Source organism: Sphaerodactylus townsendi, linkage group LG02, assembly GCF_021028975.2.
Source record: "Sphaerodactylus townsendi isolate TG3544 linkage group LG02, MPM_Stown_v2.3, whole genome shotgun sequence".
NCBI lineage: Eukaryota > Metazoa > Chordata > Lepidosauria > Squamata > Sphaerodactylidae > Sphaerodactylus > Sphaerodactylus townsendi.
Window position 1 is genome coordinate 104,911,997 of NC_059426.1, and position 26,958 is coordinate 104,938,954.

The following is a 26,958-nucleotide window of genomic DNA, read 5'->3' on the forward strand; positions in this document are numbered from 1 at the left end:
ACTGGTTGGCATTAATTCTAGAAGCAGAATATACAATTTTGTTGAGATGGGTAAGTCAAAACATATACTTTAAAAAATAAAAATCCCTAATAACTAGGATGGCTGTGAAATTAACTTCGCATGTGTGGTTTAGACCCTTAAAACATGTATGAGTGGCAGTTGAGTCCCTGGTTTTCTTCTCCTTCTGGCTACAATCCCTTGTGGCACACTACAGAGCCACCCTCATCCCCATTCTTCAGAGAACTGCAGTGAGTCAACAGAAATGAAGGGTAGCTGACTTGTGCTTCCTTCTGGTGCCTCTTCAGGATATATGAGGCTACTAAGTAGTGTTTGTGGTGCTTGCCTGGTTCTGCTGCTTTGCCTTTTGAATAAGTTATATCTACTGGTAACTTGACTCAGCTGAAGAGATAAGAGCTGAAGGGAAGTCCTCTTTCAACCACTAGGTGTTTTTTTCTCATTACTGTAGGTATTCTCCATTCAGGGTATTTGCAACTAGACATTCTACTTGCATATTCTCTTTATTTCCTGTGCCAGTACAATGCTGCCTTAAGTGACTTAATAGTGGCAATGAAATGGTAGATTGTTATGCAGTAGTTGTCATAATAATATTGTAATGAGATAGAACAGTGGTTCTCAACCTTCCTAATGCCGTGACCCTTTAATACAGTTCCTCATGTTGTGGTGACCCCCAACTCTAACATTTATCCATTTTACAGATGGAGAACACTGATGCAGAGAGTCTTAGGCAACCTCTGTGAAAGGGTCGTTCGACCCCCAAGGGGGTCCCGACTCCCAGGTTGAGAACCACTGAGCTAGAACATAAGAAGAGCCCTGCTGTATCAGATGAGTTGGCCCTCTAGTCCAGTATCCTATCTCATACTGGGACCAGCGACAGTGCACAGTGTTCAAGACTTTCTCCCTGATGTTGCTTCCTGTCACTGGTTCAGAGGTTTACTGCCTCTGAATGTGGAGGTTCCCTTTAGTAACCATAGCTAGTAGCCGCCGATAAACCTATTCTCCATGAATCTGTTTAATCTTCTTGCAAAGCTGTCTGTGCCTCTGGCCATCACTTCATCTGCATTGCTGTGTAAAGAAGTATTTCCTTTTGTCTATCCTGAATCTAATTCATATCAGCTTCATTAAATCCCCTCAAGTTCCAGTACACTTTCCCCCTCAGTCTGAACAACTTCAGACCTCCGTAGCTTGAACCTGGGCTTTTTTGTTTTGTTCCAGTGTGCATTACCTGACACCAACATTGAACTTCAAGTGCTACATGTTTGCCCACTCACCCGATTTGCGGATATTCTGCTGGAGCTCTTAAGTGTCACCCTTGGTTTTCACTACCCTGAATAATTTTCTGTCATTTGCAAAAATGGCTAGTATGCTGCTCACTCGCAGTGCTAGCTGCAGCAAGGATCAAACCATATGTTGTCATGCAAGATGAATTTTTGTGACCATGCTGACATTTGCAGCACATATAAATTAGGTCAACACATAGTTGGAAACACTCACAATGCCACTGCACCATGGTAAAAACCCTAATGTCAGGTGGATATTAATGGCAGTGGGCATTAATTCCTTGTCCTATATTTATTTTATTTATTTTTAAATTTGTGCCCCGCCCTTCCCCAGGGGGCTCAGGGCAGTAACAACATTTTAAAACAAAACAGTAAAATCATAATCAATATTTAAGAACAGTCATCACTAAAACCAAACTCCAGATGGCGACTTGCAAACAGACTTATATGTCAGTTCCTCCTGCATTTTTGGCTGTGTGAATATATGTATATTGTTATACTTGTGCTTTAAGGCACTATTTTGTATGTGGGAACCTTGTGGAATAGGGCTAGGGTACAGAGAACTGGTTCTGAACATCGTGGACATTTTTTGGCTTCTCAGAATCAAGCTGCATGCTTTAGGACTATACAAATTCAGTGAATTCTTCCCATTTCAAATTCATTTGTGGACAGCTGGTATGACAAAGAATTGTTCTAGCTTAGCCTTATCTCTCTCTTCTCTCACTTTCTTTTGCCATCAAGTAACATTTGACTTAAAGCAACCCCTGGTGGGGTTTTAAGACAGGAAATGTTCAGAGGTAGTTTGCCTTGAAGGTCTCCCATCCAAATACTTGCCAAGGTTGATCCTACTAAGCCTCTGAAGCCGAACCTATACCACTCCAGATGTTAATGGACTACATCAGCCCCTATAGCACTCCAGATGTTAATGGACTACATGGCCAATTGGTTCGCCACCACTGCTCTAAGTTCATCTAAGCCTTGAATATATATAATCATGGAGGAGAAGGGATTTAGACACATGACTTCTCCAGGCTGCAATCTGAAATACTAAAATCCAGGAAGGGCTACCTTACCCAGAACTCAAGCATGGGAGGGAAAAGAACACTTTGCTGGACCCAGTGTGGCATAACTATCTGTCATCATTTCAGAAATAAAACAGGGATGTTGCTTTCTTGATTGTTTGTATTGGGGGAACTGTGATGACTTATAAACCTACATTTGGGCCCAGAGAAGTGATGCTTGGCCCATGACTGTATCATATAGCATTTGTTTGGTGTATAGTTTTGTTCTTAATCAAAGTCTTTTGTTACATATGATATGTAAACAAATGTATTTAAATTCTTGCCTACCCAGTGATTTTTCGTATTGCTGTTTAAAGCATTTATGTTTTGGTGTGCATATTTTGTATCTAAATATGTTCCTCTCTCTTTTCCTTCCCTTCTCTCCTCTTGGTTCCTTTTCTTTATTATGTCTTGGCTTTCTCAGACTATAAGAGTGGTTTCGGTGGGAAATTCGGTATTCAAACAGAGAGGCAGGACCCATCTGCTGTGGGGTTTGACTACAAGGAGAAACTAGCGAAGCACGAGTCACAACAAGGCATAGTCTCTAGCTGTAACTCTTCCTCAGCACAGCCACTTCTAACACAGACTTAAGTTGCTTCCTTTGAAAGCTTATTTGGCCAGCACATACCACAGGGAACCCAAGGCAACACTTTTTCTTACTTAAATTAATTTAATCTTTGATTGAGCTTGAGTAATTTAAGATAGCATTGACGACCTTTTTTGATGAGTGTGCCTCAGATCAATAGTATGAAATAATCACTCTCCTGAGTGCTAAAATCTTTGCCAGAAGCAGGTCCTTAGGGCTTTTCTTCTCTTGTTCAGGAGTGCTTCTTGGCACCCATGATTTCAGAAACTCCTCTTGGAAGTCTTTAGCCATGCTTAAGTAGAAGCTAAACATTAGGTGTTAGGTATGGTCTGCACATATTGCATTAGTGTTTAAAAAGGGGGAAAAAAGACTATTTTTGGTTACTTCCCCTGTCTCTCATCCCCTCTTGCAAGAACTTTAGTTGGTCTCCCCATCTTGCTGCAACCCCCCCCCCCCCCATGCTTCAGGGGATATTATTCTGTAAGAATACAGAATCATTAGCAGTGGGAACGAAAGTGGTGAACTTGCTGCATTCCTTGAAGCCTTTAACCCAACCCTGTCTTTTAAAAAGTAGCTACTGAAAGAGCATAAAGACCACATCATGCTATGCAGTGCTGTGACTTAAACGTCTCCACAGCTTACTAGTTTTGCCTCTTTTGAAAGAGAGGGCCAGGAGAGGGCCAGTTGCAATAGATAAAAATCAATCAAGCCTTGCTTGACCTGGTTCTGATGTAATATATATCATGAGTTGGTAGTTAAGGCTGCTTTCAGCTTATTTTTTATTAAGGGATTATTTCTTCATTCAGCCTGTCAGTTGACATAAATATAAAGCATGCAGCATCCAGTTGAATTTTCTGTCAGTTTTAGTTTTCTTGCTTCAAATGTGAACTCTTACATTTCCACATAGACTTCCCCCTTGAAAGTAAGACAAAAACCATAAGGAAAAAAAGTTAGAAGGAGCATTTTAAAGCTTGTCTATTCTGTGTGAGTCTTGTACAAACTTGTGCTGTTAATTGTGCAGTCGTTGGCCAATGTTTTTGTTTTATGGGGTGAATCCTACATGCTGTGGATACAGCGAGTTCATGAAGGCAGCTGTTGACCTGCCCTTCCTGCTGTAACACTTATGATTCTTACCATAGCTTCCTTCTTGCATCCTAAGTGGTTCTTGATCCTCAGGAGTGTCTTTAGTGGCACAGGCAATGGGAAGGAAGCAAAGATCTCATGTACAGTCTCTCTGTTTGCAGTGCGTAAGATCCACCCCCCCCCCCTTTTTAATGTCTCTTTAAGAAAGTTGTTCTTGAAATGAATAGATTCTGAAAGTGGCATGTAATGCTCTAAAACTTAAGTGTCACCGTATGATGTTATGATATACAAAGTCCATAACAATATAGGGAAGTAGTCCATAGCTGTGCTATAGAAGTGGTATGTTATGGGCATTGTGGGAGTTGGGAGATATTACATTTCCTTTGCTTGGTTGCTGACAACATCCATTTACTTTCAACCAGTGAATGTGGAAGCATGACTATTGCCCAATATCTCTTGCACACCTGCTGATGTTTCTCTTGATGCCTTAAAATATTTATTTCCTTGTTTCGTATCTAGTTTATTTTGCATTTTTCCTTGGCTGAAATCTCTCGGAACTCTCTGCATGCAACTCCTTCTAGTAGATCTCTGTATTTGATCAAAGCTGAATTGATAACCACCTTCAATAAACTTTTCATCCTAATTTTAGATTATTCTAAAGGATTTGGTGGAAAGTATGGTGTGCAGAAAGATCGAATGGATAAGGTATGACCTTAAGTTGAAGTCTCCTTATGGGCTTAAAATGTTAAACAACGGCTCTTAGAAATGTTGATCATCTTCGAATCCAGCCACCCTACTGCCACCCAGTCCACTGACCCATGTGTCAGCTGTTCCAGGCAGATTCTGTGAGCCTGGGATCACCCAGTGTCAGAATGGCTCCTGGATGTGGGGGTAGTGTAGAAACATCTGTGATAGGTCAGCATCTTCTGCTGACAAATGTCTGGATCCAACCCAGTATACTTCGTCCAACTCCGTAATGATTTTTTGTTTGTAATATGAACTACCAGTACCTGGTATTTGATCACAGTCAAATATTCCACAAATCCAGAAATGCTGCTGCAAATGTGGCAGTGCATCCTTTTTACTTCCTTGAAGTTTGCTTGTTAGTAAAGGAAGGGGTAAGGGGTGCTTTTTCCTTAGCACTGCTGCAGTCAGGTTTACTCCTATTGGGTACCTGCTACAACTGCATGTATTTCTTGTAACAACTGACCAATATTTGTGTGTGTGTGTGGATGACGACATTATCTTCCTGTTGTAATGATAATGCTTTAAAAATATCTGCCTAGTTAAATGCCTGAATCATTTTTAACCAAGCCATAATCCAATCTTTCTTTCTTTCTTTCTTTCTTTCTTTCTTTCTTTCTTTCTTTCTTTCTTTCTTTCTTTCTTTCTTTCTTCTTTCTTCTTTCTTTCTTTCTCTCTTATTTCTTTCTTTCTTTCTTTCTTTCTTCTTTTTTTTTTGATTTTTTTTTCTTTTTCTTTCTTTTTTTCTTTCTTTCTTTCTTTCTTTCTTTCTTTCTTTCTTTCTTTCTTTCTTTCTTTCTTTCTTTCTTTCTTTCTTTCTTTCTTTCTTTCTTTCTTTCTTTCTTTCTTTCTTTCTTTCTTTCTTTCTTTCTTTCTGATAGAATGCGTCCTCTTTTGAAGATATTGAGAAATTGTCATCAACTTATCAGAAAACCAAGCCGGTAGAAGCTGGTAAGATTATATTTTGAAGCAATAAGATTGTATTCATAAGCCAATGAAAAAAAAAAGGGGGGGGATAGACCTTCAACCCACAAAAGCTTCCCCTCCAAGCTGATAGAAGCTGATGAGTAAATCTGTTCTTAAAGAGAAATGGTACATAAACTTTATTCAAATTAATATTCCATTGACTTGTAAGAATAGGTTTACTAAAACCCATTTTTTCTTCAACCTTTATTTGCTTTTTGCAGATTCAGATGCGCTTTTCTTTTCAGATTTCCAGCTTGGTTTATTTTGGGGTTTGCATGTGCCCTCTTCCTCTAGCACATGGAACAGAAATTGAAGGCTCCGTAGTCGAAAGAACCATAAAGCATATCAATTTGAACTATTCACAGCAATGGGTCACGTCAACCATTTTAGTCCTGGTTTAGTTTCCTGATTTGTTGACAAGAAACAAATCACAGCTTGTTAAAACACCTGATTTGCATCAGGTTCTCTTCAGTCTTAGCTCTATAGCTCTGCATGGGATAAAGGAGGGAAAGTGGTGGAATACATGAGTCCCAAAAGATTGCCAGGTTCTCATTCTGTAAACATTACATTATTAAGAACACTCGGATGCCCACCTCTTTAATTCTGTAACAGTACAGCAGGAGTCAGTAATTAAATTTGACCTTTCACTAGCTTGTGACCTTTCAGGTATAGAAAGCTGAACAAACTGTGTTCCTTGGGGAATTAAATTACTGTGATACTCAGTTTGAATTCTGATTACAGATCAGCCTTGGAATCAGTATTTGTATAAGAGAATGACATGTGAAATAAATGTTTCAACATTTCTAATGTTACAGTGAATTCTAAAACAAGCAACATCAGAGCTAACTTTGAAAATCTAGCTAAAGAAAAGGAACAGGAAGACAGAAAGAAGGCAGAAACTGAAAGAGCTCAGAGAATGGCCCAAGAGAAGCAAGAACAAGAAGAAGCCAGAAAGAAACTAGAAGTTAGTAACATTTCAATTTTGACTGAACTACAGTGCTTATGGACAGACTGCAGAGCTTATGTAAAATTTAACAATTTATAAAAATCAGGCCTCTTGTCCGTTGAAAAAGATTTGTTAGCTTCCTTAAATTCTACTTAGCACTATAATCTTATATTCTGATAGCAGTCGGCCAAATCTTTGGAGACCTAAATCCAGTGGCTGGAGCTGCAAATTGGCAGGCAGATCTTTCTGCAAACCTGAAACCAGCCCCATGCTTGCAAAAAAAAAGTGAAATCTTTTTTTTAAGGTGTTGCTGGTTAAATCTTGAACATTATAAAAGGAGCACAAGTGGCTTTAAACAACAAATTCTCTCAGTGGTTGTTGCTGGGCAACCACAATGTTCTAAGGATTGGCTCTGTCAGTAAAAGCAAGGGAGAGGGGGCAGGATCCTTTCCAAGTCTGTTTTGATCTTTGAGGGAGGTTACCTTGGGACTAGGCCTGACTAGGCTTGCCAGGTCCATGTTAGGAAATTGCTGCGGAATTTGGGGTGTAGTCTGAAGTGGGCAGGGTTTGGGGAGCAGAGAGGCCCTCAATGTGACCCAAAGGCGTGCGCAGTACTATAGGCAGTACACCAGTGAATAAGAGTCTGGACTCGTGGTGGAGCAGCGAATCAAAACAGATTAGAGTCTTCCTGCTCTTAACCACTACACCACCCTGGATCTGGAAGTCCGTTGCAATTCCAGCGGAGCTCCAGTTTGCACCTGGAGATTGGCAGTCTTGTGAGGGTATGTTTTGTTTTGTTTGCTTTTGCAACAGGAAAAAAACCCTTGTAGTTTGTATAGCTAGATGCATAACAGTGAACAGGAGTAGAGAGAGGATCAATTGCAATTAGCAAGTTTACACTGAAGACTGACTTCTTAGAATCCCCCAGGTGCTTCAATCTTTTCATTCTTGCAAATTTGGTACCAGCAAATTGGACTGCATAGAAACCAGGTTACAGGTTGTTGTGGCATAGCAATAGCCTCTTATAGGTTAATGACAGTAGTACTGGCAATAAGAAATTTAATTCTGCAGCCATACTTTTTATTCACATAATTTTCCAGTTGCCATGTGCTAAGTGGTAAGATAGCCCAACCTTGGAAGATCTCAGAAGCCAAGCAGGGTCGTCTATGACTTGACCCCTGCTTTTCTGTTTTAGACATTTGCTGCCTTAGCAACTTCATTTGGGCAAAGAGGCAGTATAAACATCTTACCCTATATAAGTTGTGACAATGAACCCTCAGGAACATCCCCTTCCCCACACCCCCAGCCTTCCACACTTACTGGACTCCTGAGACCAGCACATCATCACTAGGAAGGTAGGAAGCATCGGGGGGTGGGGGAGGCAGATGAGGCACCAGTAAAGCCCATTGCTGGGGGAGATGCTTGCTTGCCCCACCTTTTCTAGAACCCAGTGCATTCCCCCCCGCAATGGGCTAGTCATGAATATTCTACACTCTGTTTGGTGACTTGCAGCAAGTATATCACCCTCCCCCCTTCGGTATAGTGAATTCTTGCACAGAGACTGAGTTGCAGCATACTGCAAGTGCTGTATCTGGGGTCCTCCCATGAAAGCCACAGCTTTGCCTCCATTAGGATCATGAGATTGGATCCTGTGAGACACTGGTCCGTAAAAAAGGTCATAAAGCTGGGCTACATGACTAGACTATAGAAGGAAAGATACTTCATGGACTGAATACTTCTCCGGTGTTCTTTCCTAGGATATTTTACTTAGACTGGTAAAATGTAGAGCCAGATTCTGTGTGAATATCTTGAGCCAACTGGTACACATCATCTTTGCTTTTGTGTTCTCCATTAGTGAAATATAATTTTAACCAAGTAGAGACTTTTGTTCCATTGCATCCATCCAAATTCCCTTTAAATCTAAGAAAAAGAAAAGCAAGGAGGCAGTTAATTCATTTATTTACTTCATTTATACCTTGCTTTTCTTCCCAGTGAGGACTGAAAGTGTTTTACATTGTTCTCCTCCGTTTCATGCTCACGGTAACCCTATGAGGTAGGGTTGGCTGAATGTGGCCCGTGGTCACCTATAAACATCCATGGCAGAGTGGGAATTTGAACCTTGGTCTCCTGGATCCTAGTTCAACTCTTTAACCTCTACACAACACAGTGTATTTGTCCTGATTTATATTGACATGTGATCACTGTTTGACATCTGAGGTGTTGGGTTTAGCTCATTGCCATAATCTGGCAAAAAGTACAGGCAACTCAACCTCATATCTGAAGCCACCCACTTTGAGTCCTGACTTATGCTATTGTTTTTTACATCAGTCACTTGTCTGACGGCTACAAAATATGTTTCTCTGCAAAACAAAATGCATCAATACCATCATGCTTGTTTCCACCACACATGGTGACAATTTAATATCTGAAACCACAGCCTGGGGACTGCAAATGGAAATCAATTATGTCTCTTCCTTCCTCAGCCTGCTATGCAGTGTGTCTGGGTTTGTTAGTGGGATAAAAAGAGAAGGGAGAACTTAAAACCTTGTTCTCCGGTAGAGATAACTGGATTAATATTCTTCCCCCCTACAGAAAGCATTTTCTTATTGTACAGTCAACACTATTGCAGAATTGATTTCATAATCAAGGTAATGTTCAACTCATAGGTATTGTCAGGATGCTCTTGCTGGGAAGGGGGAAATGTCTGGGAGTGCTTTTGTTTTTGCAGGTGCATTGCTTTCAACAGTTCTGACCTTGGAGTTCTGCAGCTGGGAAGGGCCTCCAGGCTGGACATTTCTGTTCCCATGTGGGGGTGGGGATTATGCTTGGCGCCTTTTCTCCAGAACTATCTTCTTCTGTCTCATGTCTTCAATAAAATCCTTGAAAACCTACAAGCGTTTTATTGTGAGAAAATATGTGAGAAAAACCCCTGGTAGTCACAACTGGCTCAGTGCTTATTAACAAACATTGAAGGATGAATATGTTTGGTATTTTGAATACATGATCCTTGTACATTCACCCTTTCTGCACATTGACTGGCATGTGCAGATAGGGAGAGTAGCAAAAGTGCATTGGCCCCATTCGACCTCCGTATGACCAGTGGCTGCTGTGTCCAGAACTTCACTGGTGGTCATGCAGTGGAGGGGATCAGGGTCACTGTGCTTGTGGCCTCCTCCTTCTCCATGCATTCAGTCGGCCTGAGAAGAAGGCATGTGTATAGGGCTATACTGTTGTTTGCTTTATGAACATGTACTAACGTAGACTGTTGAAACCTGGTATATCAATTAAGCTGCATATCTAGGAACAGAACATCATCTCTAAAACCACAAGTTCTGGTTTATATGTTTTGTAAATTTTTGTATAAAGAGATCCCATGAAGTCACCTGGGCAAATGCTACTTTGTGGAGCAGTTCTAAAAGTGCTGTCCCACTAATACAACTGACTGCTGGGAAGTATCACTATGATTAAGGCAGCACAGGTGTTACTTGGTCCACACAGTTGTGGTGTTTTCAGTGTTAATCCTCTTAGAGGACTTGAAAGCATGTAAATAGCTCATGGTGTAGTAGTCTTCCTGTTCAGTATTCACTTACTTTGGCTGCCTTCAGTATTGTTCTGCTGTTGTTTGTACTGCACTCCAAAAGCAATGCTGACTGGGTAAAATAATTTTCTGCAGTTAGAAATTCCCATTAAAAATTAAAGGTACTAGCAATGTTCTGTTTGGTGCTGTTGCTGAAGTTCTGGTTATGATGTGTACTGCTTCTTTTTTGCCACAGGAACAAGCCAAAGCTAAGAAACAAACTCCTCCTCCATCTCCCACCCCACAGCCAGTGGAAGAGAAACTGCCTTCAAGCCCAGTCTATGAAGTAAGTTCATTAGTCTAAATGGAAGGGCTACTTTTCTGCTGTGCAGAAAACAGTGGGGAAGTATATCTCATGAATCAATTGAAACAAACAAACAAACAAACAAACAAGGAAGGAAGGAAGGAAGAATAATAATTTGGATTTATACTCCCACTTTTTCTCCTGTAAGGAGACTCAAAGAGATTTACAATTCCTTTCCCTTCCTCTCCCCATGACAGATATCTTGTGAGGTGGGTGGGACTGAGAGAGTTCTAAAGAACTGTGAGTAGCCCAAGATCACCCAGCAGGAATGTGTAGGAATGGGGAAACAAATCTGGTTCACCAAATGAGATTCTGCCACTCCTGTGGGGGAGTAGGGAATCAAACCCAGTTCTCCATATTAGAGTCCACCTGTTCTTAGCTGCTACACCACAGTGGTGGGATGTGTCTTTGAAAATATGACTAGTACTAGTTAGGTATATCTTTATTTGATTACTCCTAAAATATTTTTATATAGTTTTTAGAAAAAACAAGAACTGTACAATTATTATTTGTGTGTAACAAATCTGTTAAACAAATTGCACATACATAATAGCATAGGCCAATCATACTGAATTTTAACATATGTAAGAAAAAAGGGAATTTGTAGGTTTTGCTTTTATTGTGTTACCTCAGTTCACTGATCAAAACATATCATGTTAAATATTTAGGTGTTTCTCTTTCAACTAAGCCATCTCAGTTGACTAAACTTTGCTTCAGTGATTAGCTGGAAAAAATATTTTAAGTTTGGAAACAAACTTAACCTTTTCATGAAGGACTTAACATTTTTATAATGTTTGCAGTGCCAAAAGGTTTTTTTCCGAGTGTGTAAAATACATCTTGGCATTGCAGATAGATGGACTGCTGCTTAACAAATTGTCGGAAAATGTGTCTAGGACTGAAGTCATCATTGTGGTATTAATTATATAATGTAAACAATGAGATGCTCTCCCACTCAGCAGTAGTGACAGACAGCTTGAAAATCTGAAGTTGCGTTTAAGATGCTGGCAAAAGGGTATTTACACATTTGTATTCACAGTTGCCTTTCCCTACCTTAGGATGCTGTTTCCTTTGATTCCGGCTACAAGAACTCAAATGCAAACTACCCTGCAGTGCATGAGTCAGAAAGCAATGGCAAAGCTGAAGAGCCCGACTACCAAGAAGCCATCAGTCAGCAGGAACAAGAGCCTGAGTCTGAGACGGTTTATGAAGTGGCTGGGGCACAAAGCCAGTATCCTGCAGGTTTGATAACTTCTTTCTGACCAGACCTCTTTGGGTTGTAGCCTTTGGCAGTTCTTTGACTAACTGTACACTTAGAGCCGGTGGTTTGAGATGTCTGGCGTGTTGAGCAAATGGCAAGAGCCAGGGGGTAGCAGTAGGAGCAGCTGATTCCTCGCTTTCTGAAGTAAACAGGTCTATTCTTGGCCATAGCTGGATGCAAGACTTCCTGAGGAAACCTCTGTGCTGCATTCTGCTTTTTGGAGGAAGAGAATACAAATGTAATAACTGAAATAGCAGTGCTTTTAGCAGAAGGGCCTTAGGAGACAGGCATGCTAATTGGATTTGCAAGGCTTTGCTTGAGAGTCATGCTGCAGGTAGGTGAATCCCCTCTTCAGTTATTGGGAAGCTAACAGCTCTTCATGTTATAAAGCTGATTGTAAGTGCTTGAAATCTGTGCCAATGTGTCCCCAGGGATAATCTGATACTGGGGAGACAAATTTTAAGTGCCAGGCTATATTGTAAATGGATGATTTAAAAGAGCCCTTTATCCCTCTTGTGCAATGAACTAACTGTAGTCCTGCTTCTCTTTAGATGAAAATACTTATGAGTATGAAAATGACCTTGGGATCACAGCTATAGCCCTATATGATTATCAAGCTGGTAAGCTCTGCTTTTGCTTGTTTCTGTGAAGAGCCACCTGAAATATAGGTAATAGGTTTGGATACCTGCAGCATTGAAAAGCCAAACATTTTTCTGGCTGTTCATCTTCTGCAGCTTTCCCAAATAAAGGATGTCATGAGCACAAACATAGGCCCTGGATGCTGAGTTCAGGCTTGGTTTTTCTCTTTTGTTAAACATATTTAGACTTTTAAGTTTGGGCAGCTTCTAATCTTGTGGGGTAATGTCTGGTGAAATCTCAGAATATGGGGCAGATTGTGGAGGGGGGAGAGAATTATTTTTGTCAATGTTAGCTTTTTTATTGAGCTCACACTTGAATATCATTTTGGTTGCTTTCTTCTGCAACCCTTCTGGCATCCACTGAGGGCAGCAGCTGGTCTTCAGGGTGCCAAGTGAATCTTCCCAGGATCTTTGCCATTCAGTATTCAAATATGTCATGATCCTCGACTGGATTTTAAATCCACCTTTAAAAGTAATATGCAACTTATCCCTGAAATCAGCCTCCATCCCTGAAGACTGGAAGATGGCCAATGTCAAACCAATCTTTAAGAAAGGATCTAGGGGGGGACCCGGGAAATTACAGGCCAGTCAGTTTGACATCTGTTCCTGAAAAATTAGTGGAATCTATCATTAAAGATACAATTATAAAACATGTAGAAAAGCAAGACCTGCTGAGAAAGAGTCAGCATGGCTTTTGCAGAGGCAAATCCTGCCTTACAAACTTACTAGAGTTCTTGGAGGGTGTAAACAGGCATGTGAATAAAGGGCAACCAGTGGACATTGTCTACTTGAATTTCCAAAGGGCTTTTGACAAAGTTCCTCACCAGAGACTATTGAGAACTCAGCAATCAAGGAATAAGAAAGGAAGTCCTCCTATGGATTAAAAATTGGTTGAGAAACAGAAAGCAAAGAGTGGGTGTAAATGGGAAGTTCTCACAATGGAGAGATGTCGGGAGTGGTGTCCCCCAAGGATCCGTTTTGGGACCAGTGCTCTTTAACCTATTCATAAATGACCTGGAAGTAGGGGTGGGTAGCGTGGTGGCCAAGTTTGCAGATGATATCAAATTATGTAGGATGGTGAGAACTGCAAAAGATTGCGAAGAGCTCCAAGCGGACCTTGATAAATTAGGTGAGTGGGCTAAGAAATGGCAAATGCAGTTCAATGTAGCAAAATGCAGAGTGATGCACATAGGGGCAAAAAATCCAAACTTCACATATACGCTACAGGGATCAGTGCTATCAGTCACAGACCAGGAAAGGGATTTGAGAATGTCAACTCAATGCATTGCAGCTGTGAAAAAGGCAAACTCTATGCTGGGGATCATTAGGAAAGGAATTGAGAATAAAACTGCAAAGATTGTCATGCCCTTATATAAAGCAGTGGTGCGACCGCACTTGGAGTACTGTGTTCAGTTCTGGTCGCCACATCTCAAAAAGGATATCGAAGAGATAGAAAAAGTGCAGAGAAGAGCAACAAGGATGATTGAGGGACTGCAACACCTTCCTTATGAGGAGAGGCTGCAGCGTTTGGGACTCTTTAGTTTGGAGAGGAGACATCTGAGGGGGATATGATTGAAGTCTATAAAATTATGCATGGGATAGAAAATGTTGACAGAGAAATTTTTCTCTCTTTCTCACAATACTAGAACCAGGGGGCATATATTAAAAATGCTGGGGGGAAGAATTAGGACTAATAAAAGGAAACACTTCTTCACGCAACATGTGATTGGTGTTTGGAATATGCTGCCACAGGAGGTGGTGATGGCCACTAACCTGGATAGCTTTAAAAGGGGCTTGGACAGGTTTATGGAGGAGAAGTCGATTTATGGCTACCTTGATCCTTCTTGATCTGAGGTTGCAAATGCCTTAGCAGACCAGGTGCTCGGGAACAGCAGCAGCAGAAGGCCATTGCTTTCACCTCCTGCATGTGAGCTCCCAAAGGCACCTGGTGGGCCACTGCGAGTAGCAGAGTGCTGGACTAGATGGATTCTGGTCTGATCCAGCAAGGCTCTTTCTTATGTTCTAAGTATCATTTGAAGATGTACCTGGCAATCCTGCAGTGAAGTTATCATTGCCACCTATAGCTCAAAGGTCAAAATGAGTCTCTTGGGAAGCAGTTTCGTAGATGTAACCCCCAGATGTAACTAAAGCCATCGCATTAAACCAGAAAGAGTGTGAAGCACTGTAAGGGGACTGTAAGCAACAGCTGCCAAGTAGTTGGCTAATTTTGTGCAGCACTCCGTCTCCTAGATTGTATTGATCGTGCCAGACCCTCATCCAAAATTCCTCTGTTGGTGACAGTCCAAAGTGGCACATGAGTGAGGAGAAATCTTGCTGCCAATAAATCTGCCATACACCATCTTCATGGATTATAACCTGGAGGACTGGGTTTGATTCCCCTCTCCTCCACCTGAGTGGCAGAGGCTTATCTGGTGAACCAGATGGGTTTCCGCACTCCTACATTCCTGCTGGGTGACCTTGGGCTGGTCACTGTTCTTCGGAACTCTCTCAACCCCACCTACCTAACAAGATGTCTGTTGTGGGGAGAGGAAGGAAATGAGCTTGTAAGCCACCTTGAGTCTCCTTCCAGGAGAGATAGATGGGGTATAAATCCAAACTACTACTACTCCTCCTTGAAAAAGCTGACTAGTACTCCATATGAATTATGTAGGCCAGGATGGTGTATGTTTAAATCCACATTCAGCCATGGAAGCCCACTGGATAACCTTGGGCCAGTTATACCCTTATTCTATCCTACCCCACAGGTTTATTATGGAGTTAAAATAGAGGAGGGGAGTATGGTGATGTAAGCAACTTTGGGTCCCCACATTGGGAGAAAAAGCATGCTATATCTTAATAAAGAGCCCAGCACAGTATTGCTGAGAAGCAGCCTGAGCCCTGCATCTGTACTGCATCTGCCCCTATTGAGGTGTCATGCACGCTCTGGGATGCCAGGGACTCTTTCCCTTTCTATAATAGCAAAAAGAGAACTGGCTTGAATGAGGAGCCCTGGCTTGCTGATTTGCAACGTGGGTTTATTTCTTCTCTTTCAACAGCTTATTAGGTTTGAGAAGTTAACTCCATATGATATACTGACCTGATAATTGCTTCTGCTCTCTCTACAGCTGGTGATGATGAGATCTCCTTTGATCCTGATGACATTATCACAAACATAGAAATGATTGATGATGGCTGGTGGAGAGGAGTGTGCAAAGGCAGATACGGGCTGTTCCCAGCAAATTATGTTGAACTGAGGCAATAGGAAACCATGTCTACCGTTTATGCCTTAATGCTGTGATCATTTGTCTAATTTTTACACTACAAATCATGTTGCATTGTGGGGAAGGGGAAAGGATGGAGGGGTCTATACATATTCCTTTTATATTTAAAATACTTCTGCTGATGCTTTTACAAATGCTACAGCTCAGAAATTGCTAATATATTGCAACTTTTATGTTCCCCATCACAGTATGTTGTTATAGGTTTTAACGTGTTCCAAAAAATGGGCCTTTTTCTTTCTTCTTTGCCAAATCAGTGATGGTCATAATTTTTTTTCAAGGAGTTTTAGCTCTTCCTGACAATAATGCACGTTTCATTTGTATCTGTATATGTACTGAATTACAGAGTTATTATGTCCAGCTGCTCATGTACTGAACACTGTTAGCTTTCCAGACCTTGGCTGTGCATGTTATATCATGTATTCCATAAAAGGAACAACATTGGTATACAGAAGGTAGGAAGAGGATCTGAAAGTAGTATCAGTGGCAATTGTTCAATAGGAAGGCTTTTTTAAAAAAAACATTGTTAATAGAAGGAGCCAGTGCAGAGTTCTTTATTTTCTTGAGAACCAAGTACTCAGTCTAGTAGGAAGCTTTCTTGTGCCACTCACCCTTCACTTCAGCGGTCCTTGTGTGGGAGAACTTCTTGCAGGTTATGCTGGAAGAATTTACTGACTCTGTTTTCCCCTTTAGGAGAACTCCATCTTAACATAGTTTCCAATTTGTGTCACACTTCCTCCCTTATGCCCAGAGCAACATCTAAGGCTTTCATGTCCACTTTTAAGCAAGCCTGCTCCTTTTATGATACCTGAGAAGGTGGATATCTTTTCAGTGAGCCTTCTGTTTGCATTTGGGCCTGTATTTCTGCTCACAGATAACGAAGTGTATACATACTTCATTGTAGTAGCAGATATTGAGATATAGATTTGTATGAGGTTTTTTGGGGGGTGGGGGTGAGGGAGGCCTGCTGTGCACTCAATTTGTTATGAAGCCAAGTGTCACTCAAGGAGTGTTAATATACAAATAGCTTGAAACCTTAGAGGTAATTTGTATTTCTAAGCTATATATGGAAAACTACCATGTTTTGTATGTTCAGCTGAAACTGCCAGTAATTAACTATACAGTAATGGTATTTCTGCCTTTTGCCAAATATTAACCTGAAATTCTTGCCACTTTTTCAATGGATTAAGTTAAAATTTGGTACATTTACTACATTTAACCACATAAGCATCCCTACCAAAGACAGTACCTACATATATACTTGGTGTCCTAGTTGTCTTTATTTGAAATGAGGAATTCAGGGAGGAATTGATAAACAAATAAAAATCACAGTAAGGCCCAACAGAATATAGAAAATATTTGTATAATATGGCAGTGTACAGTGTAACTAGAATTAAGACTCCTGAGTGGGAGGGATTGATTGTCAGGGGTGGGAATTGGTGGGTTGGGACAATCTAATATGAATGTCATCTTTACCTTATCTTTATTTCTGAAAGGCTGCTTTCCGTCTCTCACTTTCATGACTACCATTACATTGGGTTTTGCTGGGTTTTATATGCCGTTTTATCCATTCTTGCATAGGATATCTCATAGGATACATGATTCCTTTTTTGTAAATTAAGTATTCAAATAAACTTTTGGAACCATTTGCACAGGTTTGCACATGTGTGTCTTAACTCTGGTGAGGTATATGGTATGTTCTATTGCACAAATGTAATTGTACTTGATATTTTCTGTGGGAATATATTGGGTTGTATGTGAATAACAAAAGCTGCACAACTGAGCCATTCACAGACAAGGCAGAGGTCGTTATATAGTTGGAAGACTGATTGCAGAAAAATGGCTTCAAAAATTAATTGTGGGGGACCCATCAAAGTGTGCAAAATAGGATTATGTTCCAGAAGGATGAAAGCATGAGAACATCTATGGATCATTTAAATGGGGTTCTGGATGCTGCCCCCCAAACTCCCCTGCCCCACCGCTGTGCAAGACACTTTCTGGGGGGCATGGGGAGTTTTCCCCGGGCCACGTGTGGTTTGTAATAGAAGAGCTCTCAATGAATTGTTCTCAATGAAGGTATCTGATGAGGGGAGCATTGACTATTGAAAGCTTATCATCCTGGAAATCGTGCTGATCTTTAAGGTGCTATTGGATTAAAATTTTACTCTTGTATATAAAAATGTGCTACTTGATTAGTTATAGCAAATTGGTAACAATTCATTATAACACGCGCTTATTTAGGAACATGTCCAGTTGAACTCAAAGTTAGTCACAGGTCTGTATTCTTAAGGCCAGAATAGATATCATAATGCATGTTCAATTTTTTACCAAGTAGGAAAGATAGAGGCAGTTGCTCTTTAACAATTCTACAATTTGAAGAGATAGTTAAGAGAGGTTTATAGTTTATCAAACATGTTTTAAAATGTAGAGCATAATCCAGTAAAAGATTTAAGTGCCACTGACTTCAGTGGAAGCATTTTAGTGTATGTGTTTATCACAAACATTTTTATCTTGCTCAAGGAAGCCAAGGTAAGTCAACCACATGCTTAATTCTACTGTAGAAATCATTGGGACATTAATTTGACAATAAAAATATATTTCTAGTCAAAGAATATACATTAACAAATAAGGGCAAAATTTTTAATTCTTGAAAATGCTTGATACTTTAATATAAACTATGCTGTGAAATATCCGCCACCAAATGCCACTAGGAGTCAGCAAGCACACAATGTTAAATTTGTCTCTACAAAGTACAGTACTCTTACATTTTATCTTTAAATATGGAACAGATGTTGTACAAATAAATTTATTTTTGAAAACAAGTGAAATACCATTTTATTTGAATTTATTTTACCTCAGTGACTAATCAAGTCACAGATATACTGAAAGAGGACTGCAATTAGATTTTTTCATCTGGTATTTTAATCTTTCTCGTAGCTGTGCACTGGTGGACTTCTTGATTCAGAAAACAAGGCACTGCAACTACAATATATTGATGCTGAAATTACCCTTTTCATTAAAAAGTACATCACTTTATTACAACATAATTTATATACATCAGGTTCATTCAATGCATCCAGTGCACATACTTTTCTTCTATATTCTGTGCAAATTCAGTGTATGCTTTACTGTTCAATGCTGGTACTCTTCTTGAGTACTACCCCTGTTGAATCAGTCTTTAATTTTTGACATCAGATGGGAAAATTGCAAAAAAGGGAGGGCACCAGTACAACAAGTTTAAACATATCTTTGTTAAAGGTTGTTCAGGAGACTGTTTTAAGTTACTACTTTTATATCCCATCTAGCTTTACTGTCAATTTAAGCAAGACAAAACAAAAAAAAGCCTTTTAACATGTTTGCAGATATAACAAAATATAGATGTGTTTGTTCGTTATAATATTACATTTTATTTAAATACTTAAAAACACCGAATTAACTAGGAATACAATCCTATGTAGAATTAAATAGGCCTAACGTGGAACAAATCTGCATAGAATCGCACTGTGAATCTCTTAAATGTTATAAGGAAGCGATTTAACACAAAAATGTGAATGTAAGAAATGTAACTCCTCAAATAAATCAAGTTCTCCATTGTGGAACATAAACCTGTTAAGTGATCTGTTGAAGAATAAGTATTATAGAAGAAGCAACTAGCAATTTAAAACAATCAAAAAGTTTTTCTCAGTGGAAAGGAAAATGGACCCTTCTACAAGTATCAATAATCTCTAATTGCAGTAATCTCTATTAAGTAAGAGTGTCATTCTGACGAAGATATTTGCCATCACCTTGATCCATAATTTGTATTTGGGAACAAGTATTCTGTGTACTAATTCTCGATTTGGATGATCTGAACCCATATGTACAGATTACGGAGCGGGGAACAGGCCTAGCACCTCGTACAGCTCTATGGGAATAAAATATGCTCCTGTACATGTACTGTCAAAAATGTTGGTCTAGTGTGTCTGCTTTATCCAGCATTCTCTTTCTTTTCAACAAATAATCAGCACAGCTAGAGGCAACAATCATCTGGTGCCAGAGATCCTTGTCTGCAATGTGGTGATACACATTAGCATCTCTGGAACAGGCCCTTGTTTGTTCTCTTGCCATATGTATTCTCCTCCGGAAACATTTCAACTGTCCATCAGATGACGCATATATTGTCTAGATTCTAGAATGTCAGTTAACACTTTTTTAAGGGAAGCTCGTTACAAGGAAATCCTTAACCTTGGAAGAATGCTTAATAAAATAGCTCTCTCATGATCATCCCATCATAAATCAATATTCTCACAACATATCTTACATTTCCCACAGTGACAAAATACCAAATATAGAACAGTAAGTTCAATGAGCTTTAAGTCTGAATCCCCTGGTCAGAAGCAAAACTGGGTAGGTGCAGTTAAAGCATTTAAAACTATTCTATAGCGAATTTGGCAACTCTGTTTAAAAATAAAAGACTGAGACTGTTGATAATGTTTTGTAATCAGAACCACAACCTTAGTGCAATATTATATTTATTTCTTACAGTAATTTTGGTTGCCATACAAGAGTATTAAGGATTAGGGAAAGTGCAAGTTACAAGAGCTCGATTTTTAAAAAATCAATTTGTAATAAGAGGAATTAAAGCACAAAAATTACAGCAACATAGATAACGTGAACACAAGTTGTTACACAAACCATAGCGGAAAACATTTCTATCTAGAAAAGAAAAAATGTAATGGGAAAATTATCAGTATTAGAGGCTCATTCACAGAGTCATTGCCAGATCAACTGGGTAATGATTGTTTGTAAAGGAACTCAGAAAAATCACTGTTTTTATTAACTTAAGTACCACAAATAGTTAGCTTTTGTGATATGTAAATTTTGTAAATCAACAGTCACATATAGTCATTTTATAATATAGGAATTAAAACTTAAATTTTCCCAGACACCTAGAGAAAGGGGTCTGTGCAGTTATACACAATTTACATCTTGTGTGATTTTGGTATTGTATACACAAATATTACAGAAACTAGGCATGTAAATTCAATTTATTTAAATTACAGTATATAAACAAAATTTGTTCCTAAAACCTGGAATATCGTTATAAGACTATCTCTAACACCTTATTTTGCACCATCATAGTATCAGGAGATTAAAGGGCCATTCCTGCCCCCAACATTCGCTAAATGGGCAAAAATGCTAGGAGGCAACTTTGCATCTGTTTCTATTGCTTTCCATGATAAAACCATCAAGCAGTGCTGAAGACTACTTCATCTTGGCAAAGGTGTATTTTATTGATAAAAGCGATTCCTCACAGGCCCCGTTACTCTTAAGATCATAAGACACAGTGTAAAAATAAACTATTTCATTAGCTCTTTGATGTTTACATTTCTTTTCTACTAATTATATTATACCTACTATTTAAGTGCCTGAAAAAGATACATATGCAGGAGACATCCCTTTTAAGAAAGGGATTAACCATCACCTGTAACTTCTGTGTACAGCATCATACATTTTAAACAGTAAAGGGTTAGGATTAACAGCAGCTTAATAGTAGTCTCTCCCCCCCTCCATTTTCTTTCACTATCATTTTTTTTCTAATGTATTTCCCGGCACATATTATAGAGGTAACACCAACTGCATTCAAAAAATCAAAAAGGAGCATGGGGATTGTGGTTTGTTTACTGAATTCTGCAATATCACCAAATGGAAGACAACGATGGCTGAATTTTTTTCTTTTTACATTTTTTTCCAAAATATTTCATGGCTTTTTGTAGCCACTGAATATTTCATTGTCATCCTATACATAAAAATCCATTCGAACACTTCTGTATTTAAGCTAGATTTTAATTACAAGATTACTCGGATCTTTCAAATGCAAACAGAAACCTGTGAAGGGTACAACAACAGATGTTAAGTCAAAAGACCAGTTTTTCCAAATGGGGGAGAAAAGAGACATGGATGTTAGTTTTTATAATTAACCACTGCATTGTTAATTGTAACCATGTTTGAAGAAACACTCATCGTCTGAAGAAGTTCTAGCAAAGGTAGAAAATATAACACAGCTCTGCTGGTTCAGATGCATCCAAATGAGATTGATTTTATAAAGGTCAAGACTTAATAATTATTCCACAGAAATAGTAATAAACCACAAAAGTTTTTATTTTTTTTTTAAATTTCTAGCATTGAAGTGGCACAAAGGCTGCCCAGTAGACCAGCCACTTGTATTCTTAAAATATTGTGCTTATAAACTATCTGTACAACTATTTAAACTTGCAGTAAAGAAATACTGAAATTGCTAATCCTCATGTACTAATGCTAGGGCTGTTGCAGACCTAATTAGACATTTGATTGTGAGAAAATAAAATTATAATTAGAGATAGGCTGGAACACATACAAAGGAGAGAATAAGATGCCTTTTTAACTGTGAGGCCTCTTGAAAGTCTGATGGGCTCTTGAAAGTCTGACCGTTTGAAGAGCTGCGTACTGTTTAACCAGAACAGGCTAAACTGTTTTGAGAAACTGGGAACCACAAAACCTTTAATATGCATTCTTTGTGGTGGTAGGGAAGGTAAACTGAGAGAATACTGGTAATCTTCAAAAATGTAATCAATTTTTTAAAAAATGCTCAAAAGACTGCTGTTTCTAGGATGCTCTCTGAGCAACATAATCAGTTTTGAACACTTATCTCAAATTATTTTTCCCTTTACCTAAAAAATAGTTGATTCATATAAAATTTTACAACCATCCCTCAATCTCAATATGACAATAAACCACTGAACCGTAACCTTTAAAATAAAAAAAAACCTCCTAAAGAGTCGCACAAGCTTCGATTTAAATTGAAGGATCATGAATCAGATCCAATTAAGTACTTGCAGAAGGCATTTGCTGATGCATATGTGACTGAGTCCTAATTCATGAGATTACATGAGCCAGCAAAATAAACACAGGAAAATAATGTTTTTATTTTTGTACAGATTGCTCATTCAGATTTGGACTTAAATGTGCTATGTTATAAGGAAAAAGCCCTGATCGCTTATTCAGAAATTATGCAATCTTAGTGCCCCTAATAGGTTATGTAATACTACTGGTTCAGTATAGAAGGCACACACAGCCCACTTCTGTGAGAGGATCTCTCTACTGGGATGAACAGTTAAAACCCTAACCTCCTTACACTGCAAAGGCAGCTTCCTGTTTCACATATCTAATGGGCTGGGCTGCACAGGAATTAAAGACAGTAGGAAAGAGATTTGATAGTGCATGCTACATTGAAAACCTGACAATAACAGCCCAATTCAAAGGGGGTGGGGGTTAGATCAACAGTGGCTGGGCATAGTGTCATCACACCATAGAGGCATGCAGTGGCATGACTGCCAGGAAAACAAAGGAAAACCCTGCAGGCCAAGAAAAGCCCCATTTAGGGCATGGCTTTTGCCACCCTTTTTGGTAGTGTAAGTCTATGCTCAGAAAAGGGGGTGTTTCTGGGCTAAAAGGGCTCTGGAAACTGCCTGGAGTTGGCCTCAGAACACCCTCTGAAATGACTCCACAAATCCCAGCATGGCCTCATGCTGTGTAGGATTGGTGGCACAGGAACAAATTTCTGCATTCAGCCACTGAAAAGCTGTGCAGTGCCCCACGGCTGACGTCGCCTGCCCCTGAACTGGTGTCTGTGCCCATTTGAGCGAGGCAAGTGGCTTTGCCCCGCCCCATATTGAACAATAAAGTCCCAGTTAAGATATTGTTCAGGGCATCATCTAAACCCCATACAAAAAAAAGAAAAAGAAAAACATATTTGATAAAGAGATTGCAATAGATTTACACAAGTTTAAAAGAATTGCCGTTTAATTGTTAACAGGTATCTCCAATTTAGAAATCTTCAATGAAAATTCCCTGTTATGCAGATGGAACAGATTTCTTATGTAGCTTCCCCACATTCTGCTGCATCACATGGGAGGAAACAGCATAAAGGAATATTGCCTGACAACTTGAAAAGGCACTAAACATAAAAAATAATGACAAAAGTCAGACAGAACACAATTATGCTAAATAAACAAAACTAGTGTTACTGTTCACAAACAAGAAACATAATAACAAGGTCAGAAACCCGTCACACAGAAAATATTGATGTCTTTGCTCTGAGAATCCTATGAATGCTGGGATGAGCAGACACTACAAAAGGTGACTGGATATAATACTTTCTGGAGAAAGGAGAAACAGCAAAAAAAAAATCTGCTCCAGCAGAAAGGTATTTCTTAAGGGCACAGTTCATGAACATAAAATAATGTTTCCCTTCCCTTTGACAGAAATGGGAATTTTATCAACAATTTTGATATGGTGAGAGTTACACAGTTCTAAATTAGAAATATTTTATTTATTTTTATTCTCTCATCCCACCTTCTTCCTTCCTTCCTCTTGAAGTACATGGTCCCATTAATGTAATTTCTAGATTTTCTCCTGGGTATTAACCTCTGTGCTGCCAAGTACCAGAAACTATAGAGAAAGATGCTTTAACTTGGTGGTACTTGTGGGTAGCAAAGGCAATCAGGGTGTTTCAGTACCAGCCCATCTCTATTTATAACAAAAGTTTGTGAGGCAAGAATAGCCAATCTTATCTGTCCAATAGCTGTTTCAAAGCTCTTTCTATGTTCATTCTGTGACCAACTCTAGTTACTCCAAGGTCTATCAAATCTTCCTTCTGAAGGTTTGGTAAGTGAGTGCCATCTATTTCATTATCCATAAAGGTCTCTTTATGTTCACCTAAGTTTAAACTTTCCAACCAATCTGCCACATCTGGTTTAGTCCACAGGTGGACAGGCTTAGTTGTAAAAGGCTTATTTGAGATTGGTTGTTGCAATATTGAGGGAGAAGGAGACCTGCTGCGCCCTGTGTTCAAAGCAAAGAGGTCCCCAGAAGGAGGCTGGCTGGGTAGGCTAAAAACATCAGAAAGAGTCGGAGAAGGAGATGCAACTGGAGCAGCAGCAGTCAGAGGAGCGGGCATGATGTCTTTACTTATCTCGGTTGGTGAAACCACTGGGCTTGGAGCATTTCTTGCTCCTGATGTCCTACTATCATAGTCTGGGGATCTGCTCTGCAGTGTGATTGGCTGGCTAGTTCCAGGCCGGATAGTAAATGTGATGGTTGAACTTCGAGTACCTGAGACAGTGCTCATGACTTCTGTGCTCCTGAAATCATAAATAAATAAAACATTCAGGATATCCAGAAACAACATTGCACCTTAATTCATGAAGTATAAATGCCATATTTAAAAAGTCACACATGTCCTTGGAATGCCACAAAACTTTATAAAAACCAAATACTAGCAGGAAAAATTAAGAACTAAACACTTTAGAGATCAAAGGTAACCTAAAACATACTGTTAATAAACTGTTTAATAACTGGCTACCACATCTGGTCAAAACATTAGTATTACATTGCCTCAGAAAATGCTTATGCATGAATATTAATGAGAAGTAAGAGAGGTCCCAAACTGGAAGCAATTACTAAGTTCATCTTGATGTGCCCTTCTTATTCTAATTTATTATGCAAATGATATGCTTCAGAGGTTGTTCTTAGTTCATCTAGATTGTAGCTTGAGAGCCAGTGTAGCGTTAAGAGAGTCACAGCTCCATTCAAAGGGGGGAGGCAAATCTGCCAGTGGCAGTGGTGCAGGGCTGTGCCAGCAGGTATCAGCTCCCTGGGGCACTTGCCCCAGCAGAGCAGTGAATCCACTGGTAGCTGACCACCCGGCTGTCACCTGTGGTAGGATGTGGTGCCAGACATTGTGCCAGCATCCTTGTGCCCCTGCCATTGGTGTAGTCATGGCTCCTGTTGCACCAGTGGCCAAGGCTTTGGACTTACTCCACTGAAGAGGTGGCATAAGTTCATTAAGCTCAATGGGGACCTTGTTGGTGGGGAGGCTTTTTTGTATTTTAAACCTTCCCACACCGCCAGGAAGCCTCCTTGAGAGTAGATGGGGCTGTCAGAGTAATATTTGGAAGACCCAGGTTCAAATTTCCACACATACCATGGGAGCTTGCTGGGTGACTTGGGCTAGTCACAGTCTAACTTAGCTCATATGGTTGAAGAAAGGAAAACAGCGAAGAGGAGAATGATGTAAGCCTCTTTGGATACCCATTGAGAAGAAAGACAGGGCATTCAATAGTGAAGGAAAGGTAGACCCTAAGATATATGATATAGGAGCAGCAGTGGCGTAGGAGGTTAAGAGCTCATGTATCTAATCTGGAGGAACCGAGTTTGATTCCCAGCTCTGCCGCCTGGAGCTGTGGAGGCTTATCTGGGGAATTCAGATTAGCCTGTACACTCCCACACACGCCAGCTGGGTGACCTTGGGCTAGTCACAGCTTCTCGGAGCTCTCTCAGCCCCACCTACCTCACAGGGTGTTTGTTGTGAGGGGGGATGGGCAAGGAGATTGTAAGCCCCTTTGAGTCTCCTGCAGGAGAGAAAGGGGGGATATAAATCCAAACTCCTCCTCCTCCTCCTCAAACTTTTAAAGGTTTTGATTGTCAAAATTAATTCTTTAAGCCTACCCTGAAATATTTAAAGGTGGTCAGAAGAGATGCTGCCAGTAATTTGCCAGCTTTAGGAGGTAGGTTATTATGTTTTGCACAGCTTCTTAACAGACATTGAGGGTATTTCTAGGTAGAGGACATTACCATGGTCTCACATACAAAATGTATTGTTGAAGGCTTTCACGGCTGGATTCAACTGTTTGTTGTGGGTTTTCCAGGCTGTGTAGCTATGGTCTGGTAGATCTTGTTCCTAACATTTCACCTGCATCTGTGACCGGCAACTTCAGAGGTGTTTCGCAGAGAGAAGTCTGTTACACACTGGACACAGACCATGGCACATACAAAAGTATGCAAGATCTACCATACAGTCAACCCAACAAAGGCGGAAGTCTCTTTGTCAGGTAGAGTCCCCCCTCCCTCCAACTTTGGGCAACTACTTTGTTTGTCACATTGCAGAACAAAAAAGTAACATCTGACTTTAAAAAGCAGGAGCTCCCCTGGTTAATCATCATCCCATGGATGTGTCATTCTGCATCAGCCAGAAACCAGCTGAAACCTAATGAACTTAGAAAAAAAGCTCAACAGATTTTGAGAGTTGATACTTTGTTTCTTCATTGGTTAAATGAGGATTTAGATCTTTTGTAGCTAACATAGATAAGAGATGTGAAACATTCTGCCTTCTTGTTTCTGTGAGTTCAGAGCTGGGAAAA

At 39.8% G+C, this 26,958-nt stretch overlaps 2 protein-coding genes across 6 annotated transcripts in view; one reads left to right on the plus strand and one right to left on the minus strand.

Moving 5' to 3' along the window:
• Positions 1 to 17,391, plus strand: part of CTTN (cortactin) — a 35,634-nt gene extending 18,243 nt beyond the window's left edge. For 3 of the 5 annotated variants that reach the window (XM_048483228.1, XM_048483226.1, XM_048483229.1), the window contains 8 exons: positions 2,784 to 2,894; positions 4,678 to 4,733; positions 5,654 to 5,723; positions 6,554 to 6,702; positions 10,458 to 10,547; positions 11,621 to 11,804; positions 12,375 to 12,443; positions 15,587 to 17,391. In XM_048483228.1, coding sequence (XP_048339185.1) covers positions 2,784 to 2,894; positions 4,678 to 4,733; positions 5,654 to 5,723; positions 6,554 to 6,702; positions 10,458 to 10,547; positions 11,621 to 11,804; positions 12,375 to 12,443; positions 15,587 to 15,723 — 866 coding nt within the window. In that variant the 3' untranslated portion in view covers positions 15,724 to 17,391. The remainder of the gene's footprint in view (positions 1 to 2,783; positions 2,895 to 4,677; positions 4,734 to 5,653; positions 5,724 to 6,553; positions 6,703 to 10,457; positions 10,548 to 11,620; positions 11,805 to 12,374; positions 12,444 to 15,586) is intronic. The other 2 variants (XM_048483227.1, XM_048483230.1) reach the window with 1 other exon arrangement.
• Positions 17,392 to 18,376: 985 nt separating this feature from the next.
• Positions 18,377 to 25,032, minus strand: LOC125425701 (SH3 and multiple ankyrin repeat domains protein 2-like). The gene has a single exon (XM_048483231.1). It carries the CDS (start codon positions 24,945 to 24,947, stop codon positions 24,327 to 24,329), a length of 621 nt encoding a protein of 206 aa, XP_048339188.1. The 5' UTR covers positions 24,948 to 25,032; the 3' UTR covers positions 18,377 to 24,326.
• Positions 25,033 to 26,958: the final 1,926 nt, after the last annotated feature.

What these genes read in the sequence shown, in the direction of transcription:
- LOC125425701 (XM_048483231.1), bottom strand. Translation starts at nt 24,947, where the DNA reads ATGTTGTTTCTGGATATCCTGAATGTTTTATTTATTTATGATTTCAGG.